The 25,591-nt window shown below is 52.3% G+C and overlaps 1 protein-coding gene across 3 annotated transcripts in view; it reads left to right on the top strand.

Moving 5' to 3' along the window:
- Nucleotides 1-15,251, top strand: part of MRC2 (mannose receptor C type 2) — a 103,232-nt gene extending 87,981 nt beyond the window's left edge. For all 3 annotated transcript variants that reach the window (XM_044999737.1, XM_044999736.1, XM_044999738.1), the window contains exons 21-30: nucleotides 545-659; nucleotides 872-1,035; nucleotides 2,055-2,163; nucleotides 3,304-3,542; nucleotides 3,634-3,802; nucleotides 4,374-4,523; nucleotides 6,204-6,323; nucleotides 7,319-7,498; nucleotides 10,668-10,694; nucleotides 11,424-15,251. In XM_044999737.1, coding sequence (XP_044855672.1) covers nucleotides 545-659; nucleotides 872-1,035; nucleotides 2,055-2,163; nucleotides 3,304-3,542; nucleotides 3,634-3,802; nucleotides 4,374-4,523; nucleotides 6,204-6,323; nucleotides 7,319-7,498; nucleotides 10,668-10,694; nucleotides 11,424-11,644 — 1,494 coding nt within the window. In that variant the 3' untranslated portion in view covers nucleotides 11,645-15,251. The remainder of the gene's footprint in view (nucleotides 1-544; nucleotides 660-871; nucleotides 1,036-2,054; nucleotides 2,164-3,303; nucleotides 3,543-3,633; nucleotides 3,803-4,373; nucleotides 4,524-6,203; nucleotides 6,324-7,318; nucleotides 7,499-10,667; nucleotides 10,695-11,423) is intronic.
- The last annotated feature ends 10,340 nt before the right edge of the window (nucleotides 15,252-25,591 follow it).

Raw genomic sequence — 25,591 nt, 5'->3', positions numbered from 1 at the left:
CCTGCACCCAACCCCCTGCCCCAGCCGCAGCCCTGCATTCATGGCCCTGCATGCAATTTCCCCACTCAGATGTGGCCCTCGGGCCAAAAGGTTTGCCCACCCCAGTCTAGGGGCAGCATTGCTGGGGCTTTCCACGACCTGGCTGAGGAAAGTGAAATGCTACATTGAGAGGGAATTGTGTGTGTAGGAGAGAGGCTTGTGCGTGTGTGTAGGGAAGCGGGAAGGATACAAGGTGTGTTGGTGGCAGAGGGGGTCTGTGGCCAGTCGGGGAAGGGAGGGGGTTAAGGTGGGGAATAGGTGCGTCTGTGTGCGGGTTTGTAAGGGGTATACTCGCGGAGGTCATTCTTGTTCTGTTTGTACAGCACCTAGCACCCTGGGGCTCTGGTCCGTAACTGGGTGCTGCAGTCATACAACTAGTGATTCAGACAGGTTCCCAGGAGCACCAGAGAGGGGAGCAGGCAGGGAGGCGGGTGGGTGCGTTGCTCGCTGGGTTGGGGAAACGCCCCCTGAACGTCTCTCTCGTCTGCCCTCGGGCCTTGCCCAGTGTTTCAGCATCAAGGGCCACGACAAGGCCGAGCAGGTGAAGTGGCAGGAAGCGAAGCAAGCGTGTGAGAGCCAGGGCGCCGTGCTGGCCACCATCTCCAACCACCTAGAGCAAGGTAGGGCGTCCCCCTGGGGCCTCTTCTTCTGCCAGGGCTGGGCAGTTCCAGGCCAGGACCCCAAGGGCTGCCTGTGAGGAGCTTGGGCTAACAGCTGGGCCAGGTGCTGACCCTGCAGACGGAGGGGTCAGGAGCATGCGCTTTCGGCAGTGCCCCGTGACGCCGCCATTGACCAGCCGGTTCCCTGCTTCCCTTGTGTGTTCCTCTTTCAGCTTTTATAACCTCCATCCTTCCCAATGTGACCTTTGACCTTTGGCTCGGCCTCCACGACGCCAAGCAGGAGTTCCAGTGGGCGGAGTCGGAACCTCTCCGCTACGTCAACTGGGCCCCAGGGGAGCCCTCCGGGTACGGCACCTCCACAGCGAACGACAAGCCGGTGAGCGACTCCCTGGGCCCCTTTCTCTCTGGACTAGCCCAGCCCGTTGCTTTCTACCTGGGTGTGGGTGGAACGCAGGAATTCCCAGATCGGAGCCCAGCAGGGGCCAGCTTCAGAGGGAGGAGCAAGACCCCTGCAGATCATCCACCCCCAGGCAGGTCTCCTCCTGGTCCCTAATAGTTAGAGGTTTGCTGAAGCCCTGAGGTTTATCTTCTGGGCACTGGCTAATAGGAGACTCAGTGCTGGCAGCTCTGCTTGGCTAAACAGTGGCTAAGCGAGGAGACGTGAGCATCGGCACGGCTCTGAGGGCTGCGAACCCCCATAGACAGCAGCCGGGCGCAGGTGGGTACCTAGGAGTCTGGGGTGAACAATGAGCAAAGGGACACCTGGGTGGGACCCTGGGAAATGGGTCCTGATGGCGGAAGCTGTCGGGCTGTGGAACCGTCTCCCAAGGGGCTGGGGAGGACTGGACAGAGCCGGGGAGAATACGCTGGAGGGATCAGCCTGCATTGGCGGTGGGGTGGGGCAGTGTCCTTCTCTAGCTACCCCGTCTCTCCCCGTGCTGCCGCCAGGGCAGTTAACGGGGTCTGACGGTCCGGGAGATAGGTAGGAGCAGTGTGCCCGGTAGCACTCTACGGGCTGGATCCCTGGCTGCATTCGGCGCCCCAGAGGAGGGGGTGGGGTTTATGGTGCCAGTCCGGAGGCTGGCAGCAGCCTGGTTTGGCTCTCGGCACCACTTAGTGCATCTTCGGGTGGCTGCCGCACCAGGAAGGGAGCAGAGACTTGGCAGTGCTCTGGCCTCGCTGGGGGAGGGCGCCATGGGGCTGGCCTCACTCGAGGAGTCTGCAGCCAGCCAGCTCGCTCCACCTGCTTTGGCTGCCATAACGGTGCCAGGCAGCCAGAATGTGGGGCCAGGATCCTTTCCGCTCCCAGGGACGGTTTCAGGGGATGGGCTCGGGATGCAGAGCAGGGCAGGGCTTGCAGAGGCAGCGCTGACCTCGCTGGCTTGTGTTTTGCAGACTAACTGCGTGCTGGTTTGGCACGGCTCCCCTCCCCACTTCACGGGCCGCTGGGACGACAGGAACTGCCTGGAGGAGAAACACGGCTACATCTGCCAGCGGAGCATAGGTAGGGGAGAGGGGCCGACAGCACCGGGCGTGTGCAGGTGCCTTGCCCATGGCACCTACCGCAGAGAAGGCGGGGCAGGTGCAGGTCAGAAATGAGCTCTGTAACCGTAGCCCCGGTGACCTGGCATCACGGCCCCCTACAAACTACCCCTGTTGGGTCATTGGCTGCAGCTGGGCTTTGCTCCTGCCAGATCAGCCCTGCGCCCGGCTGTCAGCATCCAGCTTCTCTGGGCAGCGTGCGCTGCGCCTGGGTTCTCTGGTACCAGCCACACTTGTGGGGCCGACGGTCCAAATTCTCCTGCAACGCGAGCTGGGGAACGGATCGGTGCAGGAAGCCTGTGTGCCACCCAGGCGCCAGGCTGTCTGTGTGCTGGCACGTCTGTCCAGCCGAGAGTGTCCGACAATACGCTGCAAAGAAACGCAACCGCCGTTCCTAGAACGCCCCACCCCGGGGTATCTCAGCAGCCACGCCAGAGCACTGAGTCGGAGCCCCAATACCGGCTCCAACACGCACCACCCGGTGCTTTGAGATCCTGAGCCAAGGCTGTGGGGTCGGGCCCAGGTCTAATACTGTGCCAGGCCCAGCTAAATCCATCTCTGGTGCAGTGCTGCACCGCTCAGCACCAAAGCGCCCCGCGTCCTCCCGCCACGTCTCAGCAACCTGCCCTTCTCCTTAACGTGATTCTGTCCCCCGCGGGCTGCGTCTGCAGCTCACTCGGCTCCACCGGCCCACGTCTCGCGCTGCGTGTGGGCAGCACCCTGGGGCCCGGATCCTCATGTGCTAAACGGTCCCACCTGTGAGACTCTGAAGGCTCCGCGGTGCCCCCAGGCTGGCACCCCCCCGCCCACGCTCACACGCACATTACTCAGCCTGGCTCCTGGTTGGAACAAAATCCTGCAGCTGGTGGCTGCCTTCTCTCCTGGAGCTGGGTGCCGCCCGCTGGGGGTGGGGCGCTCAGCGGCGTGTTTTGCCCAGTGAGATGCTTGCCCCGAGCTGGTGCGACAGTTACTCACGGGGGCGTTTTCACATGGCCCCACTCCCGCGCTGGATGGGACGCCCTGTGGCAGTGCCGAGGGGCATCGCGCCAGAGCAAAGAGAGACTCTGGACGGAGATCTGAGCATGTCTCTTTCCTCCCCCAGACCCAGCTCTGAGCTCATCCCGGACCAGCTCCCTCCCCTCCCCCAGCTCCCCGCTCTCCTACCTCAACAGCACCTACCGCATCCTGCAGAAACCCCTGAAGTGGCAGGAGGCCCTGCTGCTGTGCGAGACCCGCAATGCCACACTGGCCAGCGTGCTGGATCCCTACACCCAGGCCTACCTCACTCAGGCCATCAGCAGCTTGCGGGCCCCGCTCTGGATCGGCCTGGCTAATGAGGAGGTAGGAGGAAGGGGCTTGTCCCCTTGGAGGGGCGGGGCGGGGTTGTGGTCTGAGCTGCCCCTGAGCTTTCCCCTATGTCGGTGGTTTTCAGGGAGGCCGGAGCTATTCGTGGTTCACAGAAGAGAGCCTTTCCTATGTCAACTGGCAGGACGGGGAGCCTCGGCAGGTCACGGGCTGCTCCTATGTGGACGTGGACGGGACGTGGCGGACGGCCGGTTGTGACACCAAATTGCAAGGGGCTATCTGCAAGGTCAACACAGGTGTGTGCGCCGGTCTCCCGGGAGCAGAGGAGACGCAGGGGGGAGCCAGAGGAAGAAGGACATCGGGCCCTCCTGGTGCTGCTTCGCCGGGCAGCTGCAGACCCCATGGCTGGGCGGGTTGCAGGCCGAGCAGCAAGAATCCATCCAGGGAGCACGTGCTGTGCCCTGCAGTGCTTCCTAGGGATCCCGCAGAGCTGGCTGGGCAGGAAGGTGTTCCAGACATGGCCTGAGACCTCTCTTTAACATGCCCCCTGCTCCTCCCCCCCCTGCCCGTCCATGCAAGGCAGGGCACAGACGAGACTAAACTCTAGTGTTGGTGGGTCATCAGCAATGCTCCTGCTCGCACCGCTTCCCTGGACAGAGCTGTTTGCTCTCCCCCTTGGGGTGCTCTCTCCGGATTCAGCCACAGCTGTTTGGCGGTACCCCAGATTAGCTGACTGGGGGGAGGGCGGAGAGCACCGAGCAGGCGAGGGCCTCAGGGAGGGGGCAGAGCGGTGGCGGGGCCGAGAGGGGGTGGAGAACCTCGGGGGGAAAAGAAAAGCCCCTTCCCCATTCTTGGGCTCCTTTGCAGGGTCCCCCCCGTCACACAAGTGGAGTTACAGTGGGAGCTGCCCCAAGTCGGTGGAGGATTCCTCCTGGATCCCCTTTCGGAATCACTGCTACACTTTCCACATGGAGGTCACCCTGGGGCAGAAGGACGCCATGAAGAGATGCCAGAAAGGTACAAACGAGGTTCGAGTGCAGCAAGCCTGAGCGCGCGAGCCTAGGAATGCAAGATGGTTATGACCCATTAGATCATGGGCTCCCCGCACTGCCTGGGCAGGATTGTTCCCTGTAACGTGCCTGCCGGTGCATTGTCCAGTTCATTTCAAATACCCCAAGCAGTGCAGCTTCCACCCCTTCCCATGCAGAGCTGGTTCCACGGACTCCAGCACTTGCCGTCCCTCACGGCCAGTATAAATTAACCTTCATCCCCCTGTGTATCTCTGTCCTGGTGCTTCCCCACTTCAGTCACTCTCAGGCCGAATCTCCCTGTGTGTTCGGCATGTGATCAACTGAGCCTTTCAATAATCACTTCTTCTCGCAGGGCTGTGGGGCAGATCCTCAGCAGGTGTAAATTCATAGAATCATAGAATCTCAGGGTTGGAAGGGACCTCAGGAGGTCATCTAGTCCAACCCCCTGCTCAAAGCAGGACCAAACCCAACTAAATCATCCCAGCCAGGGCTTTGTCAAGCCTGACCTTAAAAACCTCTAAGGAAGGAGATTCCACCACCTCCCTAGGTAACCCATTCCAGTGCTTCACCACCCTACTAGTGAAAATTTTTTTCCTAATATCCAACCTAAACCTCCCCCTCTGCAACTTGAGACCATTGCTCCTTGTTCTGTCATCTGCTACCACTGAGAACAGTCTAGATCCATCCTCTTTGGAACCCCCTTTCAGGTAGTTGAAAGCAGCTATCAAATCCCCCCTCATTCTTGTCTTCTGCAGGCTAAACAATCCCAGTTCCCTCAGCCTCTCCTCATAAGTTATGTGCTCCAGCCCCCTAATCATTTTTGTTGCCCTCCGCTGGACTCTCTCCAATTTATCCACATCCTTCTTGTAGTGTGGGGCCCAAAACTGGACACAGTACTCCAGATGAGGCCTCACCAGTGCTGAATAGAGGGGAATGATCACATCCCTCGATCTGCTGGAAATGCCCCTACTTATACAACCCAAAATGCCATTAGCCTTCTTGGCAACAAGGGCACACTGTTGACTCATATTCAGCTTTTCGTCCACCGTAACCCCTAGGTCCTTTTCTGCAGAACTGCTGCCCAGCCATTCGGTCCCTAGTCTGTAGCAGTGCATGGGATTCTTCTGTCCTAAGTGCAGGACTCTGCACTTGTCCTTGTTGAACCTCATCATATTTCTTTTGGCCCAATCCTCTAATTTCTCTAGGCCCCTCTGTATCCTATCCCTACCCTCCAGCGTATCAACCACTCCTCCCAGTTTAGTGTCATCTGCAAACTTGCTAAGGGTGCAGTCCACACCATCCTCCAGATCGTTAATGAAGATATTGAATAAAACCGGCCCCAGCACTGACCCTTGGGGCACCCCACTTGATACCGGCTGCCAACTAGACATGGAACCATTGATCACTACCCGTTGTCAGAGCTCTGATGACCTCCGTGGAACGTGTCGGGCATTTTGCACCAGCTGAGGCTCTGCACGCTCGCGCTGATTGTCTGTGGAACCATTGCTGGGCGGTGGAGCTACTTAAAGGCCCCTTCCTGTTAGGTCTCAGCAAAGCGAGCAGGTGCACCGCTGGGAGCAAGATCCAGCACCCGCAGGCTGCGCCTCCCTTCCTCTGAGCAGCCAGCCCCGTAACGTTCCTGGCTCATGTGCCTTTTCCTCCGCAGCTGGCGGCACGGTGCTGTCCATCCAGGATGAGATGGAGAACGTGTTCGTTTGGGAACATCTCCAAGCCTATGAGAGTCAGTCCAAGGGCGCCTGGTTGGGGATGACGTTTAACCCCAAAGGTAAAAGAATCACGTTGCAAGGGGAGCGATTTGTCTGGCTCCAGCGTTTTTAGAAACTGGAGAGGTTGGAGCAGCGCTTCTGACTTCACTGCAGATCGCTGGTGTCAGGAGGCAGCATGGCCCCATGGGTGGAGCACTGGACTGGGAGTCGGGAGAGCTCGGGGTTGTTCCAGCTCTTCCATTATTTGCCTCAGTTTTCCTGTCTGCACAAATGGGGATAATGGCACTGTCCCTCCTGTGCTGAGGTGCTTGGAGATCTACAAAGGGGAATTGCCAGACCTGGGCTCAGTGTTACTGTCACCAGCGATGCACTGCGGCCAGTGAGCGCTTAGGGATTGCACGTATCAAAGAGCCCAGGCATGTGGAAGCCAGGCACTCTCTTGTGGGCGCTGTTACCCATTTCTCTGGGGGAAGATGTGTCTTGTGCATGCAATGGCCTGCCTAGCTCTAGGCACTTTGGGGTACAAGGGTTTGTTGTGTCAGTCTCGGGGAAGCGAGACAAAGGAGTGGCTGGACGTTTGCAGCCCAGTCCGGTCTCCCAAGAGAGAGCTTGGCCTGGGACAGTGTCTTCGACCTGCCTGGATCACCTCCAGGGTTGATCTAAGGGGACCTCCAGGCCACGCTGGACATGGTGCTGGGTTTCAGCACAGTTTTCCAGGACTGGTCAGAGGGCAGCCCATGTTGCTCTGCAATGCAGCTTAAAGCCACCCATGTCTTGGGAGATGCCCAGTCCCTGCCTTCAATGTGGCCAGGCCACTCAGCTCATCCTGCTGGAGCCTATAGACTCTGCCGGCTGCTGCTCAGATCAGAATAGAGCACTGGATGCTGGGAACTGTAGCATCGACAGTCTGCTCCGTCACCTGAGGGCAGCAGCTGCGTGCTCCCGTGTGACACTAGATAGGTGTCCTGCCGAGGCACTAGCCTCGCTGCTCTCAGCTGGGCAAGGTTCCGGCTCCCCTTGCAGCCCTGTGTAATGGTCTCTTCCCTTCTCCTAGGAGGCACCTTGGTTTGGCACGACAACACAGCCATGAACTACTCCAACTGGGGCCAGCACGACACTGGGCCCAGCATGCTCAGCCAGAACAGCTGCTACTGGATCCAGAGCAGTAACGGGGTGTGGCACCTGGGCTCCTGCTCTAATGTCACCATGGGGGTCATTTGTAAGATCCCCCGAGGTAAGAGGGCCCAGGGAGCTGGTTGACTTGGCTTGGTGGCTTTCGCTGCAAACTGCAAAAGAGTTTGAGAACAAAAGAACCTCCCTCCGGTGCAGAGTAAATCGCTCTGGGGCTCAGGGGCTGTCGAGGTGTCAGGGATTGATTTTCTGCCTCTGGGGACCTGGTCTCAGATCCCTGGTTAGAGGAGTTTGGGCGGGGCAAGGTACTTCAGAGCACCTCGTCCTCAGCACCCAGAGTGCAGCTCAGTGCAGTTCCCAGCCTTTGTTCTGGAGAAGTGCAGGATTGACATGGTAAGAGCTGCGGCAGGTCAGATTGAATTTAATAGCAGAGCTGTGGGTGGGGAGTAGCAGATCAGGACGGAGGTGCATCAGCAGAGCTGGGCGGGGAGCCCAGGGTTGGACTAGCCGGGGGCTGTGGAGTAGGATTGAGGGGTGTCGGGGGAGCTGGGTGGGGAGCCCAGGGTTGGACTAGCCGGGGGCTGCGGAGTAGGATTGAGGGGTGTGGGCGGAGCTGGGCGGGGAGCCCAGGGTTGGACTAGCCGGGGGCTGCGGAGTAGGATTGAGGGGTGTGGGCGGAGCTGGGCGGGGAGCCCAGGGTTGGACTAGCCGGGGGCTGCGGAGTGGGATTGAGGGGTGTGGGCGGAGCTGGGTGGGGAGCCCAGGGTTGGACTAGCCGGGGGCTGCGGAGTAGGATTGAGGGGTGTGGGCGGAGCTGGGCGGGGAGCCCAGGGTTGGACTAGCCGGGGGCTGTGGAGTAGGATTGAGGGGTGTGGGCGGAGCTGGGTGGGGAGCCCAGGGTTGGACTAGCCGGGGGCTGCGGAGTAGGATTGAGGGGTGTCGGGGGAGCTGGGCTGGGAGCCCCGGGTTGGAATAGCCGGGGGCTGTGGAGTAGGATTGAGGGGTGTCGGGGGAGCTGGGTGGGGAGCCCAGGGTTGGACTTGCCGGGGGCTGCGGAGTAGGATTGAGGGGTGTGGGCGGAGCTGGGCGGGGAGCCCAGGGTTGGACTAGCCGGGGGCTGTGGAGTGGGATTGAGGGGTGTGGGTGGAGCTGGGCGGGGAGCCCAGGGTTGGAATAGCCGGGGGCTGTGGAGTAGGATTGAGGGGTGTGGGCGGAGCTGGGTGGGGAGCCCAGGGTTGGACTAGCCGGGGGCTGCGGAGAAGGATTGAGGGGTGTGGGCGGAGCTGGGTGGGGAGCCCAGGGTTGGATTAGCCGGGGGCTGTGGAGTAGGATTGAGGGGTGTCGGGGGAGCTGGGTGGGGAGCCCAGGGTTGGACTAGCCGGGGGCTGCGGAGAAGGATTGAGGGGTGTGGGCGGAGCTGGGTGGGGAGCCCAGGGTTGGACTTGCCAGGGGCTGCGGAGTAGGATTGAGGGGTGTGGGGGGAGCTGGGCGGGGAGCCCAGGGTTGGAATAGCCGGGGGCTGTGGAGTAGGATTGAGGGGTGTGGGCGGAGCTGGGAGGGGAGCCCAGGGTTGGACTAGCCGGGGGCTGTGGAGTAGGATTGAGGGGTGTGGGCGGAGCTGGGTGGGGAGCCCAGGGTTGGACTAGCCGGGGGCTGCGGAGAAGGATTGAGGGGTGTGGGCGGAGCTGGGTGGGGAGCCCAGGGTTGGACTAGCCGGGGGCTGCGGAGTAGGATTGAGGGGTGTCGGGGGAGCTGGGTGGGGAGCCCAGGGTTGGACTAGCCGGGGGCTGCGGAGTAGGATTGAGGGGTGTCGGGGGAGCTGGGTGGGGAGCCCAGGGTTGGACTTGCCGGGGGCTGCGGAGTAGGATTGAGGGGTGTGGGCGGAGCTGGGTGGGGAGCCCAGGGTTGGACTAGCCGGGGGCTGCGGAGTAGGATTGAGGGGTGTGGGCGGAGCTGGGTGGGGAGCCCAGGGTTGGACTAGCCGGGGGCTGCGGAGTAGGATTGAGGGGTGTGGGCGGAGCTGGGAGGGGAGCCCAGGGTTGGACTAGCCGGGGGCTGCAGAGTAGGATTGAGGGGTGTGGGCGGAGCTGGGCGGGGAGCCCAGGGTTGGACTAGCCGGGGGCTGTGGAATAGGATTGAGGGGTGTGGGCGGAGCTGGGTGGGGAGCCCAGGGTTGGACTAGCAGGGGGCTGCGGAGTAGGATTGAGGGGTGTGGGCGGAGCTGGGTGGGGAGCCCAGGGTTGGACTAGCCGGGGGCTGCGGAGTAGGATTGAGGGGTGTGGGCGGAGCTGGGTGGGGAGCCCAGGGTTGGACTAGCCGGGGGCTGCGGAGAAGGATTGAGGGGTGTGGGCGGAGCTGGGTGGGGAGCCCAGGGTTGGAATAGCCGGGGGCTGTGGAGTAGGATTGAGGGGTGTGGGCGGAGCTGGGTGGGGAGCCCAGGGTTGGACTAGCCGGGGGCTGCGGAGTAGGATTGAGGGGTGTGGGCGGAGCTGGGTGGGGAGCCCAGGGTTGGAATAGCCGGGGGCTGTGGAGTAGGATTGAGGGGTGTCAGGGGAGCTGGGTGGGGAGCCCAGGGTTGGAATAGCAGCGTGGGGAGTCTGCTCATGCCCAGGTGAAAGCACCTCCCTCCCTGCAGGATTGTCACCCATAGGCCAACGCCTCTCTGGGAGGGCCAGTCTGCCGCCTGGTGGGGACGTTGTGGAGAAGCTAATGGGAGACCGAGGCAGGACCGAGCTAGTCAGTGTTTCTGCACCCTGCAGTCTGGGGCTGTTGATCCATGTCCCTGTGGCAGGGCACGGGATGTGTTTGGGGCAGTACCAGTATTTGGGACTTGGTAAAAACAAGTAGCAGGGACTTGGCAGGTACAAACATGCCCAAGGAGTGCCAGGTAATCGTGGGGGACGGGGACCACCAGGGACTCGGCTGGTGTGGGGCAGGCTCAGGGGCGCCAGTGACTCAGCCAGTGCAGGGCAGGCTTGGCAGGTGCCAGGGACTCGGCGGGTGCGGGGCAGGCTTGGGGGGCAGCGCCGGGGACTCGGCGGGTGCGGGGCAGGCTCGGGGGGTCAGGTCGAGTGCCAGTCTGGGAAGAGAGCTGAGGCAATGCGTAGACTGGGCACGTGTTCTGTATTGCAGCAGCCATTTGCCCCAGCTGTAGCAGGCAGGGCTGGGCGTGAGGGGAGGAACACACCATTCCCCCACTGGCAGTAGTGGGTCTGGAAGGAAGGACACTCTGGCAGGCTACTGATCTCTCTCTCTCTTCATTCCCCTTGCAGCTGAGGAGAGCAGCTTCTCCCGCTCAGGTGAGTGGCACAGCAGCGTCACAGATCAACACGGGCACAAGGCCTTGTTCCTGTCCAGCCCCAGCTCCAGGGGTCGTACGGGAGACAGGGAGTACCAGGGCCTGGCAGCCTGGTTCCTATTATCACCAGCAGGAGTGGCCGTGTTTGCCATCTGCCGCTGCGCCCGTATCTTGGCAGGCTGGCCAGGGTCGCCTTTGGATTAAGAGCTTCCCCTGTGAATTCCCCAGGGCAGGGGCCACACTTGATTTCTGTGGCTGGAGACTGTGTGAACACACCGCTCCCTTGCTCCGATCACCCCCCCTCCCCCCGCCCCCCAGACAGCATCAGCGGCCGGGATCCAGGGCGTCCATGCGCTGCGGGTTGGCAGTGAGGAGTATGGGGCGCTGAGTGGGACCAGGCAGGATAGACACCCCCTTGGTGAGCCAAGTACTACAACCATGGAAAAGGACACCCCCCCAGGCGTCCTGGGAACCAGCTCGGCTTCGGGGGCCTCGCTGCCAGCCTCTGAGCCGCGGGAGCTGTCTATGTTGCAGTGACCTGCCCTACCCCTAACTCGTGTGTCTGGGAAAGTGCAGGGGCTGAAGCACAGGACACCTGGGTCCTATGCCCTGCTCTGCCACTGACCCATTCCGCTTGCTGTGCTTCAGCCTCCCTTCAGTTCGGTGGAGACGGTGACCGGGATTGGGCCTAGTGCGGTGGGTTTCACGTGCTTTTTCCCCTCTCCCTCAGCTCTGCCCGACAACACGACCGCCATCGCCGTGGTCGTCCTCTCAGCACTAGCGCTGTGCGCCTTGATCGCCCTCGCCGTCTACCTGTACAAGCGCCGGCGGAGCTCCGAGCGAGGCGCCTTTGAGAGCGCCCGCTACAGCCGCACCACCTCCAACCCCAGCGAATCTGCCGAGAAGAACATTCTGGTGTCTGACATGGAGATGAACGAACAGCAAGACTAATGGGGGGAGCTGGGGGGGGAGGGGGAGGAACTGAGAGCACCAGGCACACTATCTCCACACCAAATACACAAGGTCAGCAAAGCACAACAGCAGAATCACTGCGGCTGGGACAGGGAAGAAGAGCCAAAAGGGGTCTGGGGTGGAACCAGGAAATCAAACACGGGGCCAGCAGCATCTCCCTCTCGCATGCCCTGGGAGGCACAAAGCCGCCCCGTCTGCTCCGCGGCACCCGTGGGAGTTCGGGGGAAAGCAGTCTCTAGGCCGCAGGGGGAGGGCAGAGCATCGCCCAGTTAGGGCCTTTCAGAGACCTCCACAGGAGCCAAGGCACCTGCGACCCTGCGGTACTAACAGCCTCGGGCATTTAGGGCCATTATGTGGCTCTCTGGACTGGCTCCCCTGAGGCCACATAGGAGACAGGCTGGTGGCCAGAGAGAACTTCCTTCCAGGTGAGCGATCTCTAAACCCAACCTTTCCCCCCATCCGTGTATCCAGGTGGGAGGGCTCCCCACCCCTCCCCAAGCATCTGTGTCTGAGCTAGCTCCATCACGCCTCCCTGGGTCACTGCAGCACAGACGCTTTCTCCATCCCTCCCTCAGTTAGCAGAGCATGGCCACGGGGACTGGAGCGTGATATCGCACTAACTCCCCTGGGATCAGATCAGAGGCCTCCTTTCCCATCCCCCCGCCAGATACAAAGGCATGAGCACTCCCTTCTCTTCTAGCGCTGTGTCTGATCGGGGGGCGGGGGGGCTGCAAGGGAATGGTTTTCCACACAGCCTTCATTCCCACCCTGTCATTTTTCCTGCGCCTTCTCATCGTGTCACAGTGCAATTATATTTATTCCATAGCGTGTCAGAGATGGAATCCCTTGCCCATCCCCACCCCCACTTCTCCTCTCCTGTGGACTCAAACAGAGCCACGTCCACCATGCCCGAATGACTTAGAGAACTGGAAGGTGAACTGACCCACTTCGTCCCATGTGCCAACAAGAGGCTACGCTGAGACTTGAGCCACCAAGCAGCCTGATCGGTGCCGTTCTGATTGCAGATTTCTGACAAGAAGCTCAGAGTAAGGAATGAAAGGCCCCTGAGTCTACAAAATGCTCCTGGGCCAGATATGGCCTGGCTACAGAGCTTGCTTACACACAGCAGATGTGTTCATTATACATTCCTTTAATGCTCTGCCAGAGATGGTTGACATGCGTTTAAATCAGGTATTTTACACACACTGCCATGTGGAGGCTGAGCAGCGTAACAGTTTATCGTTCCCATGACTTCACCCCCATTAAGTTCTACATTCCTACCTTACAATATTTAAACTATCACATTGTCTTTGAAGTTCAGTACATATCAGTCTATTAAGTGGCTCTGATTCATACTGTTCTAATTAGACAACCCGAACATGGAACACTTGGCCATCTGGCTGGCTGTTAGTTGGATTCTTCGAGGAGTCATTCTGCCTCTGCCATGTGCAGAGTTTGCTCTGTTGATTGTTCTTTCTGAGGAACAAACAGTAGATGTCAATGGTTTGGGTTGAACACTCCACTGTCGGTCTTGGTCACACGTGATCTGGGTGCTGAATTCTTTTTCTTTACGACAGCTGGAGTTGCTCATCCTTTTTCTCCATCCAGTTTGACGTGAACAGTCACCAGGTTCTAGACCTGGTGGTTCTCTGAATGGCGTTTGTTCTAAAAATGTTCATAAGCTCTTTCAGCCTTTTTATCCAATTTGGCTACTCTCTTCATGTGTGGCTATTTTGGAAATATGTTCTTTTCCAAAGCTGGAACAGAAGGTGTGAGTTGTCTTCCCATCAGGAGTTGTGCTGGACTGTATCCAGTAGCTGCCGCTGTTGCTGATTTGTAACTCAGACAAGCAATGAATGAATCTTCCTGCTGCAGGACTTTCCTGTCTGTCTGTAGAGCGTTCTCATCTCTCCATTTGCTTGTGGGTAAAATGGGATGCTAGTAATATGATCAAAATCATTATTTCGTTTGGAATGACATAAATTCTGCTGCAGTGAATTGTGGTCCATTGTTCATCACTAGTTGTCCTGAAATACCGAAGTGTGCAAAAGTGCATTTCAGTTCCTCCATCACACTGCAACATGTTATGTTTTTCAAGTACATTATTTCTATATATCTGGAAAAATAGTCCCCAATGACCAGGTAATGATGTCCTCTGAATTCACATAAATCTGCAGCTAGTCTCTTACCAGATCTGTCTGGTAGAGATGTTTGTACATTGTATGGTTCAGCATTGTTTCTTAAGTTGATTTGTACCGGATCGCCTCTCAAAAGTTCAATATCATCAAATCCTCCACTGAGTTCTTCCACCTTTCTCATTAGGCCTATCATGGCTGCCATGCTGCAGCTGAGAAGGTTGTTCATCTTTGATCCCGTGCACTCTGAATGCAAAATGTTTAAGTTGTTTCTATGGTGAACTGGCCGATGCAGTTCAGAATACAACCAGGGCTAGTCAGAGCTGTGTCAGGTGAGCTCTGGGAGGTGTGGAAGGTGATTTGAGTGTCTCTTCTGACATGACTGTGACATCAGCTCCTGCATCAATTTTAAAGTCATTAGTCTTGCTATGAATATTCAGTTTCACTCTCCAGGCAGGTTCTGTGTCATCACAAGTGGTAGATCCCAGAAACAATGGCGCTTGATTGTCTGTAATATGACTCACCTCCCTGACTGCTTTGGTGCAGCAAATAGCTGGAAAATGTCCATATTTCCTGCATTTATTACACCATGTGCCTCTGGCTGGATATGCATCATCTCTTGGGATATGACTTTAGACTAATAGACTCATAGACTTTAAGGTCAGAAGGGACCATTATGATCATCTAGTCTGACCTCCTGCACAATCCAGGCCACAGAATCTCACCCATCCACTCCTGTAGCAAACCCCTAACCTATGTCTGAGTTATTGAAGTCCTCAAATTGTAGTTTGAAGACCTCAAGCTGCAGAGAATCCTCCAGCAAGTGCCCTGTGTGCATGTAGGCTGGAATTTGTCCCTCTTAGCCTGGAAGTTCTTTCTCCTTGCCTCAAGGGCTTTGTGATGATAACTTTTAACACTCAAGTGTCTTTTTACGGTTTCTAAACCAGTAGGTTTTTCAAGTTGATTTGGGTTTTGCTGTCTCACCAGCTCAGAATGCTTTGCTCTCTGTATAGCTGTGGCTAGGGTTAAATCGTTCTTCAATTGTAGCTGCTGTGAAAGGTTTTTAATCTGTTAACCCAGTAGCTAGCCTCTCTCTGATATTTTCATGTTTTGCATTTCCAGATCAGTTTTCAGCCATTGTATGCATAGCTCTTATAAAGCATTCAACACTTTCCCCTGGTTCTTGAATTCTCTGGTGAAAACAGTGCTCTTTCATAAACCACATTTCTCTGAAGTATAAAGTATGCGTCAAACATACCCAGAATCCTTTCATGGTCATCTTTGTCTTCAGTAAAGTCAAGGATTTAAAGATATGTTCTGCTTGTTTCCCCATAGCATAAATTAAAGAAGATACCTATATATCAGCGGTCAGCAACCTTTCCGAAGTGGTGTGCTGAGTCTTCATTTATTCACTCTAATTTAAGGTTTCGTGTGCCAGTAATACAGTTGAATGTTTTTAGAAGGGCTCTTTCTATAAGTCTATAATATATTACTAAACTATTGTTGTATGTAAAGTAAATAAGTTTTTTAAAATGTTTAAGAAGCTCCATTTAAAATTAAATTAAAATGCAGAGCCCCCCGGACCAGTGGCCAGGACCCGGGCAGTGTGATTGCCACTGAAAATCAACTCACGTGTTGCCTTCGGCACTCGTGCCATAGGTTGCCTTACCCCTGCTATATATCATCAGTTTCCTTGTTGAGCTTGGTCGCAATGTGAAACTTGCAAAATATGGTTTTCAGTCTGTCCATTGTGAAGGTTTGTCAAAGCTGAAGTTCTCTGGGGCATTGAGATCCTGCAACCTTTTTTGCTTTGTTCCTTCTACACCTCTACCCCGATATAACACAAGCCGATATAACATGAATTCGAATATAACGCGGTAAAGCAGTGCTCGGAGGGGGGGCTGTGCACTCTGGTGGATCAAAGCAAGTTCGATATAACGCGGTTTCACCTATAACGCGGTAAGATTTTTTGGCTCCCGAGGACAGTGTTATATCGGGGTAGAGGTGTATTTGAAACCTTTGTTGCTGTTTTCTTTATGTTTCTATTCTTATTTTACTCCTGTCACCACGTCATGTTCTTCTGTACCAGATATGGACTGGCTACAGAGTTTGCTTATACATACCAGATGTGTTCATCAGAAGATCCTTTAATGCTCGGCCAGGTATGACTGAGGTTCATTTAAATAAGGTATTTTACACATAGCGCCACCTAGTGGCTGAACTGTATAATACAGTTTAGCATTCCATGATGCTCATTGCTCTCCCTCTTCCAGTACCCAGCCGCAGAGCTGCCAGACTGATGGTCTCACTCCTCCCTCTGTCTGTTCCCCTTCGTTCCATACCAGCCATTCTGCTGTTAGTCTCTGCTGACTTTCAGACCAATCGTGTTTCTTGGGAGAAACAACCCAGAGCATTTAGTTGGTTTTCTGTTGTGTTTTTGGAATTGGTTGCCTCACTCGGACTGTGATAAAAGGGGGATGGGGTTGATTTTGGATGTTTCTTTGGTTTTTTTAAAAGGAAATGATAGCTTCTTGCGGTACTGTATTGAATGCGTGCTGAGTATATACCTTTTTTCACACAGATGGCCGGGGAGTTTGTGGTTGCCTGTTTCATGTGTTAAGTGTAGCTAGGAAGGAGGAAGGCAATGCATGGCCAATACCCTTCTTCCATGCTTTTGAGCTGTGCAATAGGAGAAGCCTGGGTTTCCTGGGGAAGAAGCCAGGAATGGAGCTCAGCTTTTCCACTCCACCATCTGGCTTCAGTGACCAACACTTTGCCAGAGTCGGGATACCAGATGACTGGAGACAGCGAGAGACATTCGGCCCTTGAGGGGTGATCTCTGATAGGAATGGGACGTGAAGGAGGCCTCCAACATCTCTGGAGCGGGACAGCATGCGCCTGCAAGAGACACTTGGCTTTAGCCCTCTGCCTCCGAGGCTTGAATTTGTGTTGTTCTAAAGACAATGGGAAATAGCTAATTTTTGTTACTCTAATGATTATGGCACCTGTATGAATTTTAAAATTTGTTGATTTCACTTAAGCTGGAAATTAAGTGTTTGTAAAACTGTGCTCCTGGGGTTTTTTTGGTTTTTGTCTTTTTGGTTGGTTTATTTTGGGTGGTGTCTAAAATCTGCCACAGTAGTTCACAGTGAGGGACAACTTGCAGACAATGGAACCGCCCCATTTCCATTTCTTTGTTGTGGCTTTCTCTGTGTTTATTTCCTGAGGATTTTTTTCCAATTCAGAGCTGTTTCTTTGTACACATATGGAGGGAGGGCCTCCGCGAACAAATGCACTAGCCTTTGAGCTTTGAAGATCTGGGTGGAAAAACCTGATGAGAATGAAAACGAATGTGCTGATCTCATTCTAATCCCCAGTGGGCATTTAGCTACATCACACCCACAAAACAACACTGTTAGCATTGGCAACCTCTTCCCCAGGGATCTTCAGAACTCAAATAGCAGGAGGGTTGCTCGGTCTGAATAGAGGTATACTGGCATAGCTGTGGGGGGGCCCCGAGCTGGAAAAGAAAGGTGATGCTGGTTGGGGCTGAAGAGCTCGGACTGAAACAGCAGGGGATTACAGCACTTTTAAAAAAAAATGAGGGGGGTGTTGGTTATGTTTCTGATCAATTCTTTTTCTTTCAAGGTGAAATAACAAACTCAGAACTGCACAATCCAGGGGAAATTCTGTATAGAAAGATTCTTGTCATCAGTTGACAGTGACTGGGATTACCGGAAAAATTCATATACAGTTAAATGGTATTTCCCATCACCGTTAGAATAATGTGAAGAAATGCTTGAAAGGACCCTATCCATTATATGTTTTTCTTTAACTCTCCATGTTTTGTAAGATCCTTCTAGAAACTTGGAAATAAAATTCCTTTCCCCACCAATTTTTTTCTTTTTTTTTTCTTTTGCCAAATGCAAGGGTTTGGGGTTTTTTTTTGTTTTTTTCCTCCCTTGGGTCCCTAATGGTCCCAAGGAGCTGGAGCTCAGATTTAACTTTCCTCTCTGCTTGTGTCTGTCCTCTCTGCTATCACCCAGTTGATGGAGTTGCGTTTGTTAATGGCTGCTCTGCAGATAGTCAAGGGACCTTACAGGTTGATTTTTGCTGCCCCTAGAGTGAGGCGGCGGATCTTTGTTGTTCTCTTTAAATCTCAGTCAGCGAGCGGTGCACTTTTTTTCAAAGGGGGCATTTATATTTTGCCAGCCAGTTCCACCAGTTTCTGAAGTATGTCAGATTTGGAGCCAGCATTCTGGGGTTTCCTCAATAAGAGTTGGAAGATTCAGGGGCTGGAATTCAGGATGGTTGAATTTGATCATCTGAGCCTAGAATATTTATTTATCAATTTTATAACTTGGTTTTCTGGCCCTGATTCATGAACGCAGCCTTTTTCAGGACCAAGCTTAAATATTGCTTATATGTAAGCATGTGCTTCATAGATTCCAGAGCCAGAAGGAACCATTGTGGTCATCTAGTCTGACCTGAATAACAGAGGTCATGGAACTTCCCCAAAACAATTCCTAGAACAAATCTTTTTTAAAAAGTCCAAACTTTATTTTAAAATTGTTAGTGATAGAGAATCCACCATGACCCTTGGTAAGTTGTTCCAATGGTTAATTACTCTCACTGTTTAAAAAAAAAAATGTGTGCCTTATTTCCAGTGTGAATTTGTCTAGCTTCCAGCCATTGGATCATGTTATAACTCTCTGCTAGATTGAAGAGCCCATTATTTAATATTTGTTCCCCAAGCAGGTATTTACAGACGGTAATCAAGTCACGCATTAACCTTCTCTTTGTTAAGCTAAATATGTTGAGCTCCTTAGGTATATCTCTATAAGGCAGGTTTTCTAATCCTTTAATCATTCTTGTGGTTCTTCTCTGCACCCTCTCCAATTTGTCAACGTCCTTCTGGGATTGTGGACCCCAGAACTGGACACAGTATTCCAGGAGCAATTGCACCAGTTCCAAATACAGAGGTAAAATAAACTCTCTTCCTACACTAGATTCCCCTGTTTATACATCCAAGGATTGCATTAGCCCTTTTGGCCACAGCATCACACTGGGAGCTCCTGTTCAGCTATGATTATCCACAGAGCTGCTGCTTCCCAGGATAGAGTCTCTCATTGTGTAAGTATGGCCTCCATTCTTTGTTCCTGGATGTATACAATTACATTTAGCCATATTAAAACACATTATTTGCTAGTGCCCAGCTTACCAACCAATACAAATTGCTCTGTATCAGTGACATATCCTTTTCATTATTTACCATTCCCCCAAGTTTTGTGTCATCTGCAAACTTTATCAGTGATGATTTTATGTTTTCTTCCAGGTCCTTAATAAAAATGTTAAATTCCACAAGGCCAAGAACCAATCACTGTGGGGCCATACTAGAAACACACCAATTCAGTGATGATTCCCTATTCACAATTCAGTTAGCCATCTTTTAATCCACTTGATGTGTGCTAGGTTAATTTAATATCTTTCTAGTTTTTTAATCAAAATGCCATGTCTATTACACTTAACATTGGACTGCCTGGATCCAATTTTGCCTTGCTTTATACCCAGCATGATCCAACTGATCTCAGTGAGACTGCACATCAGAGCAGAATTTGGTGCTATGTGTCTTACTGAAGCTTTCTGCTTCTTTTACTCGTTGATTTAAAAAAAACACCACCACCACAGAGCTGGAGCTTGAAAGCAGAAAAGCTAAGAGTAGCAGCAGTTGATTTTTTTTTCTCCAGTGTGCTCCTCATGAGTGGGGGAAAGAGAAGCTGATGGGTTGATGGGAAAGTCACAATGGGCCATGATGTTTAATGACAAACAGCAATGGAAATCTTTCTGAGAAACACTACATTGCAGAGGGTGAAAGGACATTTGAGTCACCCTCACTCTGGAATTTTAAAGCTTTCAAGATGACTTGACCTGATTTCAGGTAAATGGCTTATGTTATGGAGGGCTCTCAGTAGCAATTACGATGCTGGTTTTAAACAATAAAGTCCAGAATGAGAGATGTTTTTAAATTAAAACTTTCAGAGGCAGAAGCTGCTTGTGGTAGCAAAAGGAACATAAGAAATGGTGGAAATAAGATGGAATAAGTATTGTCATTTTTTAAAACTTGCACCAGATAAACCTGCTTTAAGGGAATGGCTAGTTAACTCTGAGATTATTTTTGTTACAGTCTCACTTTGCACCCAAACCTGGTCCAGCCCAAGCTGATCTAGAAAAGGATACTCAGAATCATTATTTTAAATTCCTTTTTAAGTTTCCTACCGACTACTTATCTGTCAGGCAGAAATGCAGGTGGTATCTCTGAGGCTGACCACTCTGCCACACTTCACCTCACCTCTGCATTCCAGAGTCTCGGTAAAATTTTTGAAAGTGCTTAAGTGACTTAGGAATGTCAAGTTGCTTTTGAAAATGAGGCTCTTTTGAATTTTTTCCGGTAGCTCTGGGTGCATGTTACATTAGTCCAAATTCTGAGTAATTCAATATTAATGGAATTACTCCAGATTTAAACCATTGTATTTGAAGATCAGAAACTTGTCCAGGAAATGGATGCCCTTTCTTGTGTGTTTGCTGGAAAGAGAGGAGAGGAAAATCTCACTGTAGAAGAATTAATACTGATCATTCATCATAAATGACAATTCATCTGCTGGTTTCACAGTATTTCTGTATGTCCATCACTTTCCAACACCTAGAGACAGACATGTTTAAAAATAGTCAACCCGGTAAATCAGAGGTTCTCAACTTGTGGTCCGCGGACCACCAGTGGTTCACAAGCTCCATTCAGGTGGTCCGCAGATTATTCCTTCTGGGCAGCCACACACAAGAGAATGAAGGGCTGCCCACCTAATTAGTGGAGCTGTGCAGGTGTGGCTCCACTAATTAGGTGCCTGGACCCTGGAGAAGATGCACATGTAAGGTGAGGTGGTGGCCTTAGGTGGGAATAGGGGATAGGTGGAAGAAATAGTAGATAGGTGGGGGGGAAGTGGAGTGAGAAGAGGGGGTAGGGGGAATTTGGGACATGCAGGGCTGTGGCAGCCAGAGAAAGAGGCGATTTTCTCCAGCTCCAGAGCTGCAGCTGCCGGGGAGAGAAACCCTTTCCTTCCCACCCCAGCTCGGGGGCTGCCACGGCAGGGGAGAGAATGAGAGACACACCCCTTCTTCCCAGCCCAGCCCAGTGGCTGCCACGGCAAGGGAGAGACTACTGATATTAAAATATGAGTTGTGTGCTTTTATTTGTAGAACAAAAAAACTTTTACTATTAAGGTTTTTTTTTATATAGTGCTTTATCCAAAGGGCTTTACAATAGTCAGCTAATGGTACAAACAACATTTGGAAAGATCATTAACTGGTCGGCCAAGACCCTCAGCAATTTTCAAGTGGTCCGCGAAAAAAAAAGTTTGAGAACCACTGCTGTAAAGATTAGTATGACAGATCAGAAAACACATATGTAGAGCAGGGAGTTCCTTAAAAAGTCCATAATTTCCCTTTCATCCCAAAGTCCCTGTGGCTTCCTGCTGCCACTCTCCTCTGCAGGCAGGAAGGATGCTGCAGGTTTCTCTGCAGTGTGGGAAGAGTCCTCAGTGATGCCTTTGTGAGCAGAAATGAAGCAGGGGGCCTTTGAAGAATCTGCCAGATAAAGGATGGCTATGAAGTAAAGAATGAGACTGGAAAAAGGAGACGACAGGGTGGTGGTGGTGGTTGTTGGGGTTTTTTTGGGGGGGAGGCGGTGAGATCAGAGGTGAAATTTTGATACAATCTGTGATTTAAAATAAATGTGGCATGACTTGTGATTTTGTGCCTAAAATTTTGTTAAGCAAAGAGATTCTTTCCCCCCAAGAATCAGGCAAGCACAGACAATACTGAAGGGGGTTTATTCACGGTACCAAGAAGACTGATAAACGGCTTCAAAGGTGTGGGGTTACAGTGATCAGTTATATACCTTTTTTATCACTTCATTTGCATTTATCTTGTTCTTACAGAGACAAACATTGTTTCAGAGACAGAGAACGCATTTAACACGACAGTGACAGGAACAGAACATGCGCATCATGTGTTGATGACATTAATTATTTGTGAATACCTGATGGGATTGGGTGGGGTGTTTACAAATACCTGGAGGGCTGTGAAGGGAGGGTTTGTTCTGTTCTGAGAGCTGAGTTACTGGGTGGACATTTGACCATAGAAGTTTATCAAGTGTTTACAGTTGTCAATGTCCTTGGGCTTCTAAAGCATTCCTGCTTGATCTGCGGGTTTTGTCTTAGCTGTTAGCTTAATTTTAACTCTTGCCTGACAGGTTATGGCAAACTCAGTACCCCAAGGTAGAGGATTCAAATCACTCTCTAGCAAGAGCAGCTCATCAAGGAATGGGGTTTTATCAGCACCGTCTAGTCAGTGCTATCACTCTTTGCGTTGTGCCCAGCTCCCAGGGAAAAAATGATGTTTATGAGCACTCAGAAACTTATCTGATGGAACCATATATTTGACTATTTTCAGAGTGGATACAGCATTTCTGGAGAAAAATGGGTAAATCCATCTGGGTGCAGGGAGGGGGAGCATACTACTGTGCATTTGCCCAGGTAGTCATTCCTTGCAAACAGCTGAAAACAGCTTTTCATGGCACAATGGCCATTCAAAAGGAGAACAAAAAATGATTCCACTTTGTTCCTATTGGGTTTCCGGGAAGTGGACGGGTGCTACTTTGTACCTTTTGGGTTTCCGGGAAGTGGACGGGTGCCACTTTGTATCTATTGGGTTTCCGGGAAGTGGGCGGGTGCCACTTTGTAGTGGGGTGGTTACCCGCTCCTGCCCTTTGGGGTGGAAAACAGCCCTGCAGAGGGCTGTGGCTGGGGCAAAAAGCCTGGGCTGATTGGGGAAAGCAGGCTCAGCTGTTGCCAAGCCCCAGTCAGGCCCAGCTGGCCCCTATAAAAGGCAGTGAGCCAGGAACCCACTCAGTCTCCCTCTGTCTGTAGAGGGAGAAGGGCCTGGCTGCAAGATGCTAAGGAAGGAACCTTGATTGGAGCAGGGCTGGGGAAGGGCCAGAGGAGCTGGGAGCTCTGGCCTAGGAAAGCCCCAGGCTGAAGGCCTGGTAAGGCCCATTAGGTATTGGGTTGCAGGGGGCAGCCCATGGGTAGGCAGAGGCAGCAGGTCCAAACCCCCTTTGCCTATGATTAGGCGTGTACACTGCAGTCTGCCCCAGTGAGTGGGGGCTAGATGGAGACTGACAGTAGCCTAACACTGAGATGAAGCAGGGATAGTGGGTGGGGGTTCCCCTGGGATGGGGAGACCCTGAGAGTGAGGGAGTTCTGCAAGGGAGGACAGAAACCCAGTGAAGGGGCACTGGGTCCTGGGAGGGACACAGGGGCCAGAGTGAGGTAAGGCGGATTACCAGCCTGCAGAGGTCATTCCTGGCTGGAAAATGAGCTAATTCCCTAGGATGACCAGCAGGAGGCACCGCAGGGGTGAGTCCACACCCTTACACACTCACATTGCCAAATAAATAAATAATTTTTTAAAACCCCACTGGTTTTGCCAGCCTATTACTGGTAGCTCTGGTTTCTATAGTATTTTTAAAGTGCCATATGGATTGCAATTACTGCACATTGTTTAAAAAATAAAAAAGCAACAGTTGGTGGCAATTTTCATTTCACCCAGTGGTGAAAACCACTCCTCTGAATAGAACTGGTTTGTACAAAACAAGTAACCTCAAGATCTTTGTTTCCAATTCCCAGAATCCAGCCATGAGTCTGGACTCAGGAGACACTACTTGAGCAGGATAATGGAGGAACACAATGCTCAGTGGATATGGTGAATGCTTAATAAGTGATTTTACTCATAGACAATAATTCTACTAAGTACTCTTCACTCAAACCACAAGCTATATGATGTTATGTGACTAACAGCTACTTAAACAACAATTAAGTTCTCATTGTGTAGCTAAGTTCTTGCTCTAACCATGCTAATTGATACAGTGGTGTTATAATCTGTTAATATATTTTGAGTTGATATCCAAGCTCCAGGCCACCTTGTTTATCACTACACAATCCAGAACTGGTGTTTCTAAAAGTTACACTAGAAAGTTACCTGTTGCTGACAATGGATGTCGTCAGGGGCAGCTGAACTGCCGCCGAACGTGGTTTAGATGGTAGTATAGCTAATGACAAGCCATACTGTGCACAGATTTAGCTGTGCCCGGTATCCACAGTAGTCCATTTGGTAATGTAGACAAGCTGTATAGGGATCGCAGCTCAGCACCTCTGGTCAGATTCTGAGCTCTCAATTACACCACTGTAAAACTAGACTTTAAGCAGAAAGGAGGAGTGAGTTGGGGTAAATGTTTTTCCTTCTAGCTTTCTTCTTAATCACCTTAGTAATTAGTGTATGTGACTCCAAAGAAGCTAAACTGCTTTACAGCAACTGAGGATCTTGCCCATAGTTCCCAATCTTGCTAATATTCACACATGTGGGTAACTTTACTCACCTGCAGTTAAACTGACTAATTTACACGAATGGGACAACTCACATGCAAAAGCTTCCACAAAATTGGGCCCTTACTATGAATTTTTTACTTTAACAGGTTTTAATTTTTTCTAAAGAAAAAATTCATCTATTAACGTAATTATTGATTTATTGGATTTTCAGAGCCTGCAACAAATTGATGTTCCAGTAGTCAGAGATAAAATGCCCAACAGGAGCTTAGAATTTCAAAATCCAGGGGATGGGCATAAGCTTTCCCATCCTGGTAATGTGTTTTAGGGACTGCCATAAAATTCTTCAGACCTCGATCATCTCCTGCAGTAAAACCCATGAGATGGGTCTCTATGGGAGAAAATCTCAATGAGGATTCCTTCCTGGAGTTCTTCTCCTGTTCTGTCTGGGGCTGGAGGTTGCCTCATGGAATGAGCTGTGGGGCCAACCCCCAAACTGAGGTGATCCCCAGAAAGTGGGCCTCTGCTCCAACTCTGTCCCCTCTTAACTGCACCCCACAGTTCCCAGCACTGTAAGTCTAATGGAGCTGTCTCAGCCCCATCACCTGCAGCCCACAGGACCTGCCAGGGCTTATTGAGGCTTCATCAGAAAGATAATTTAGCCCATATGTGTTCTGTTTTCTGCCTGTGGTCTGTGGGGCCAGAGTAAGGGGAAGGCAGTGTAATTGTCTGCCCCTTTCCCTTGCGTGGGCCCCAGACCAACAGAATAGCCTCCATGGGTCCCAAAGGAGTGGGGTGCTCCATGGGGCCACATGCACCATGTGGGCAGGAGGAGACCCCTCCATGTAAATCAAAGAGAAATTAGTCATTTACAGATCTGATCATTGCCTGAAAGGAAAGCTACAGCAAATCTGTATTGATCAGTTCAAAGTTGTGTGAAATCCTGAGTGCTCCAGGCTGATTACACAGCATCTCACTCTGTGAAGCATTCAGTCTCCATCCCACCTCATGTTCCACTATTCAGGAAATGCTGCAAAATGCCATTTATTACCAACATAGCAATACACCAAATGGATGGATAAGTGTTCTAGTTGCTGTCTGTGGAGATAACTAATGGTTCGATGTCTTACTACATGTCTTTTCCTCTGGTTCAAGTCAGAATAGGGACTTTTGCCTTCCCTTGTCCTTCTCCCCACAGGTGCTAGAACAATTCGTATAGTGGGGGTGCTAAGAGCCATATAACCAAACTGTAAATCCTGTATATAATGGAAACCACTTCAAGCCAGGAGGTGTGGCAGCACCCCTAGTTCCAGCACCTATTCTCTTCCCCACAAAAAGAAAAGAACTTGTGTATT

The sequence above is a fragment of the Mauremys mutica genome, chromosome 25 (genome assembly GCF_020497125.1).
Source record: "Mauremys mutica isolate MM-2020 ecotype Southern chromosome 25, ASM2049712v1, whole genome shotgun sequence".
NCBI classification, from domain to species: Eukaryota; Metazoa; Chordata; order Testudines; family Geoemydidae; genus Mauremys; species Mauremys mutica.
Note: the sequence above shows the minus strand (reverse complement) of the source record. Positions and strands in the feature narration are given on the sequence as shown.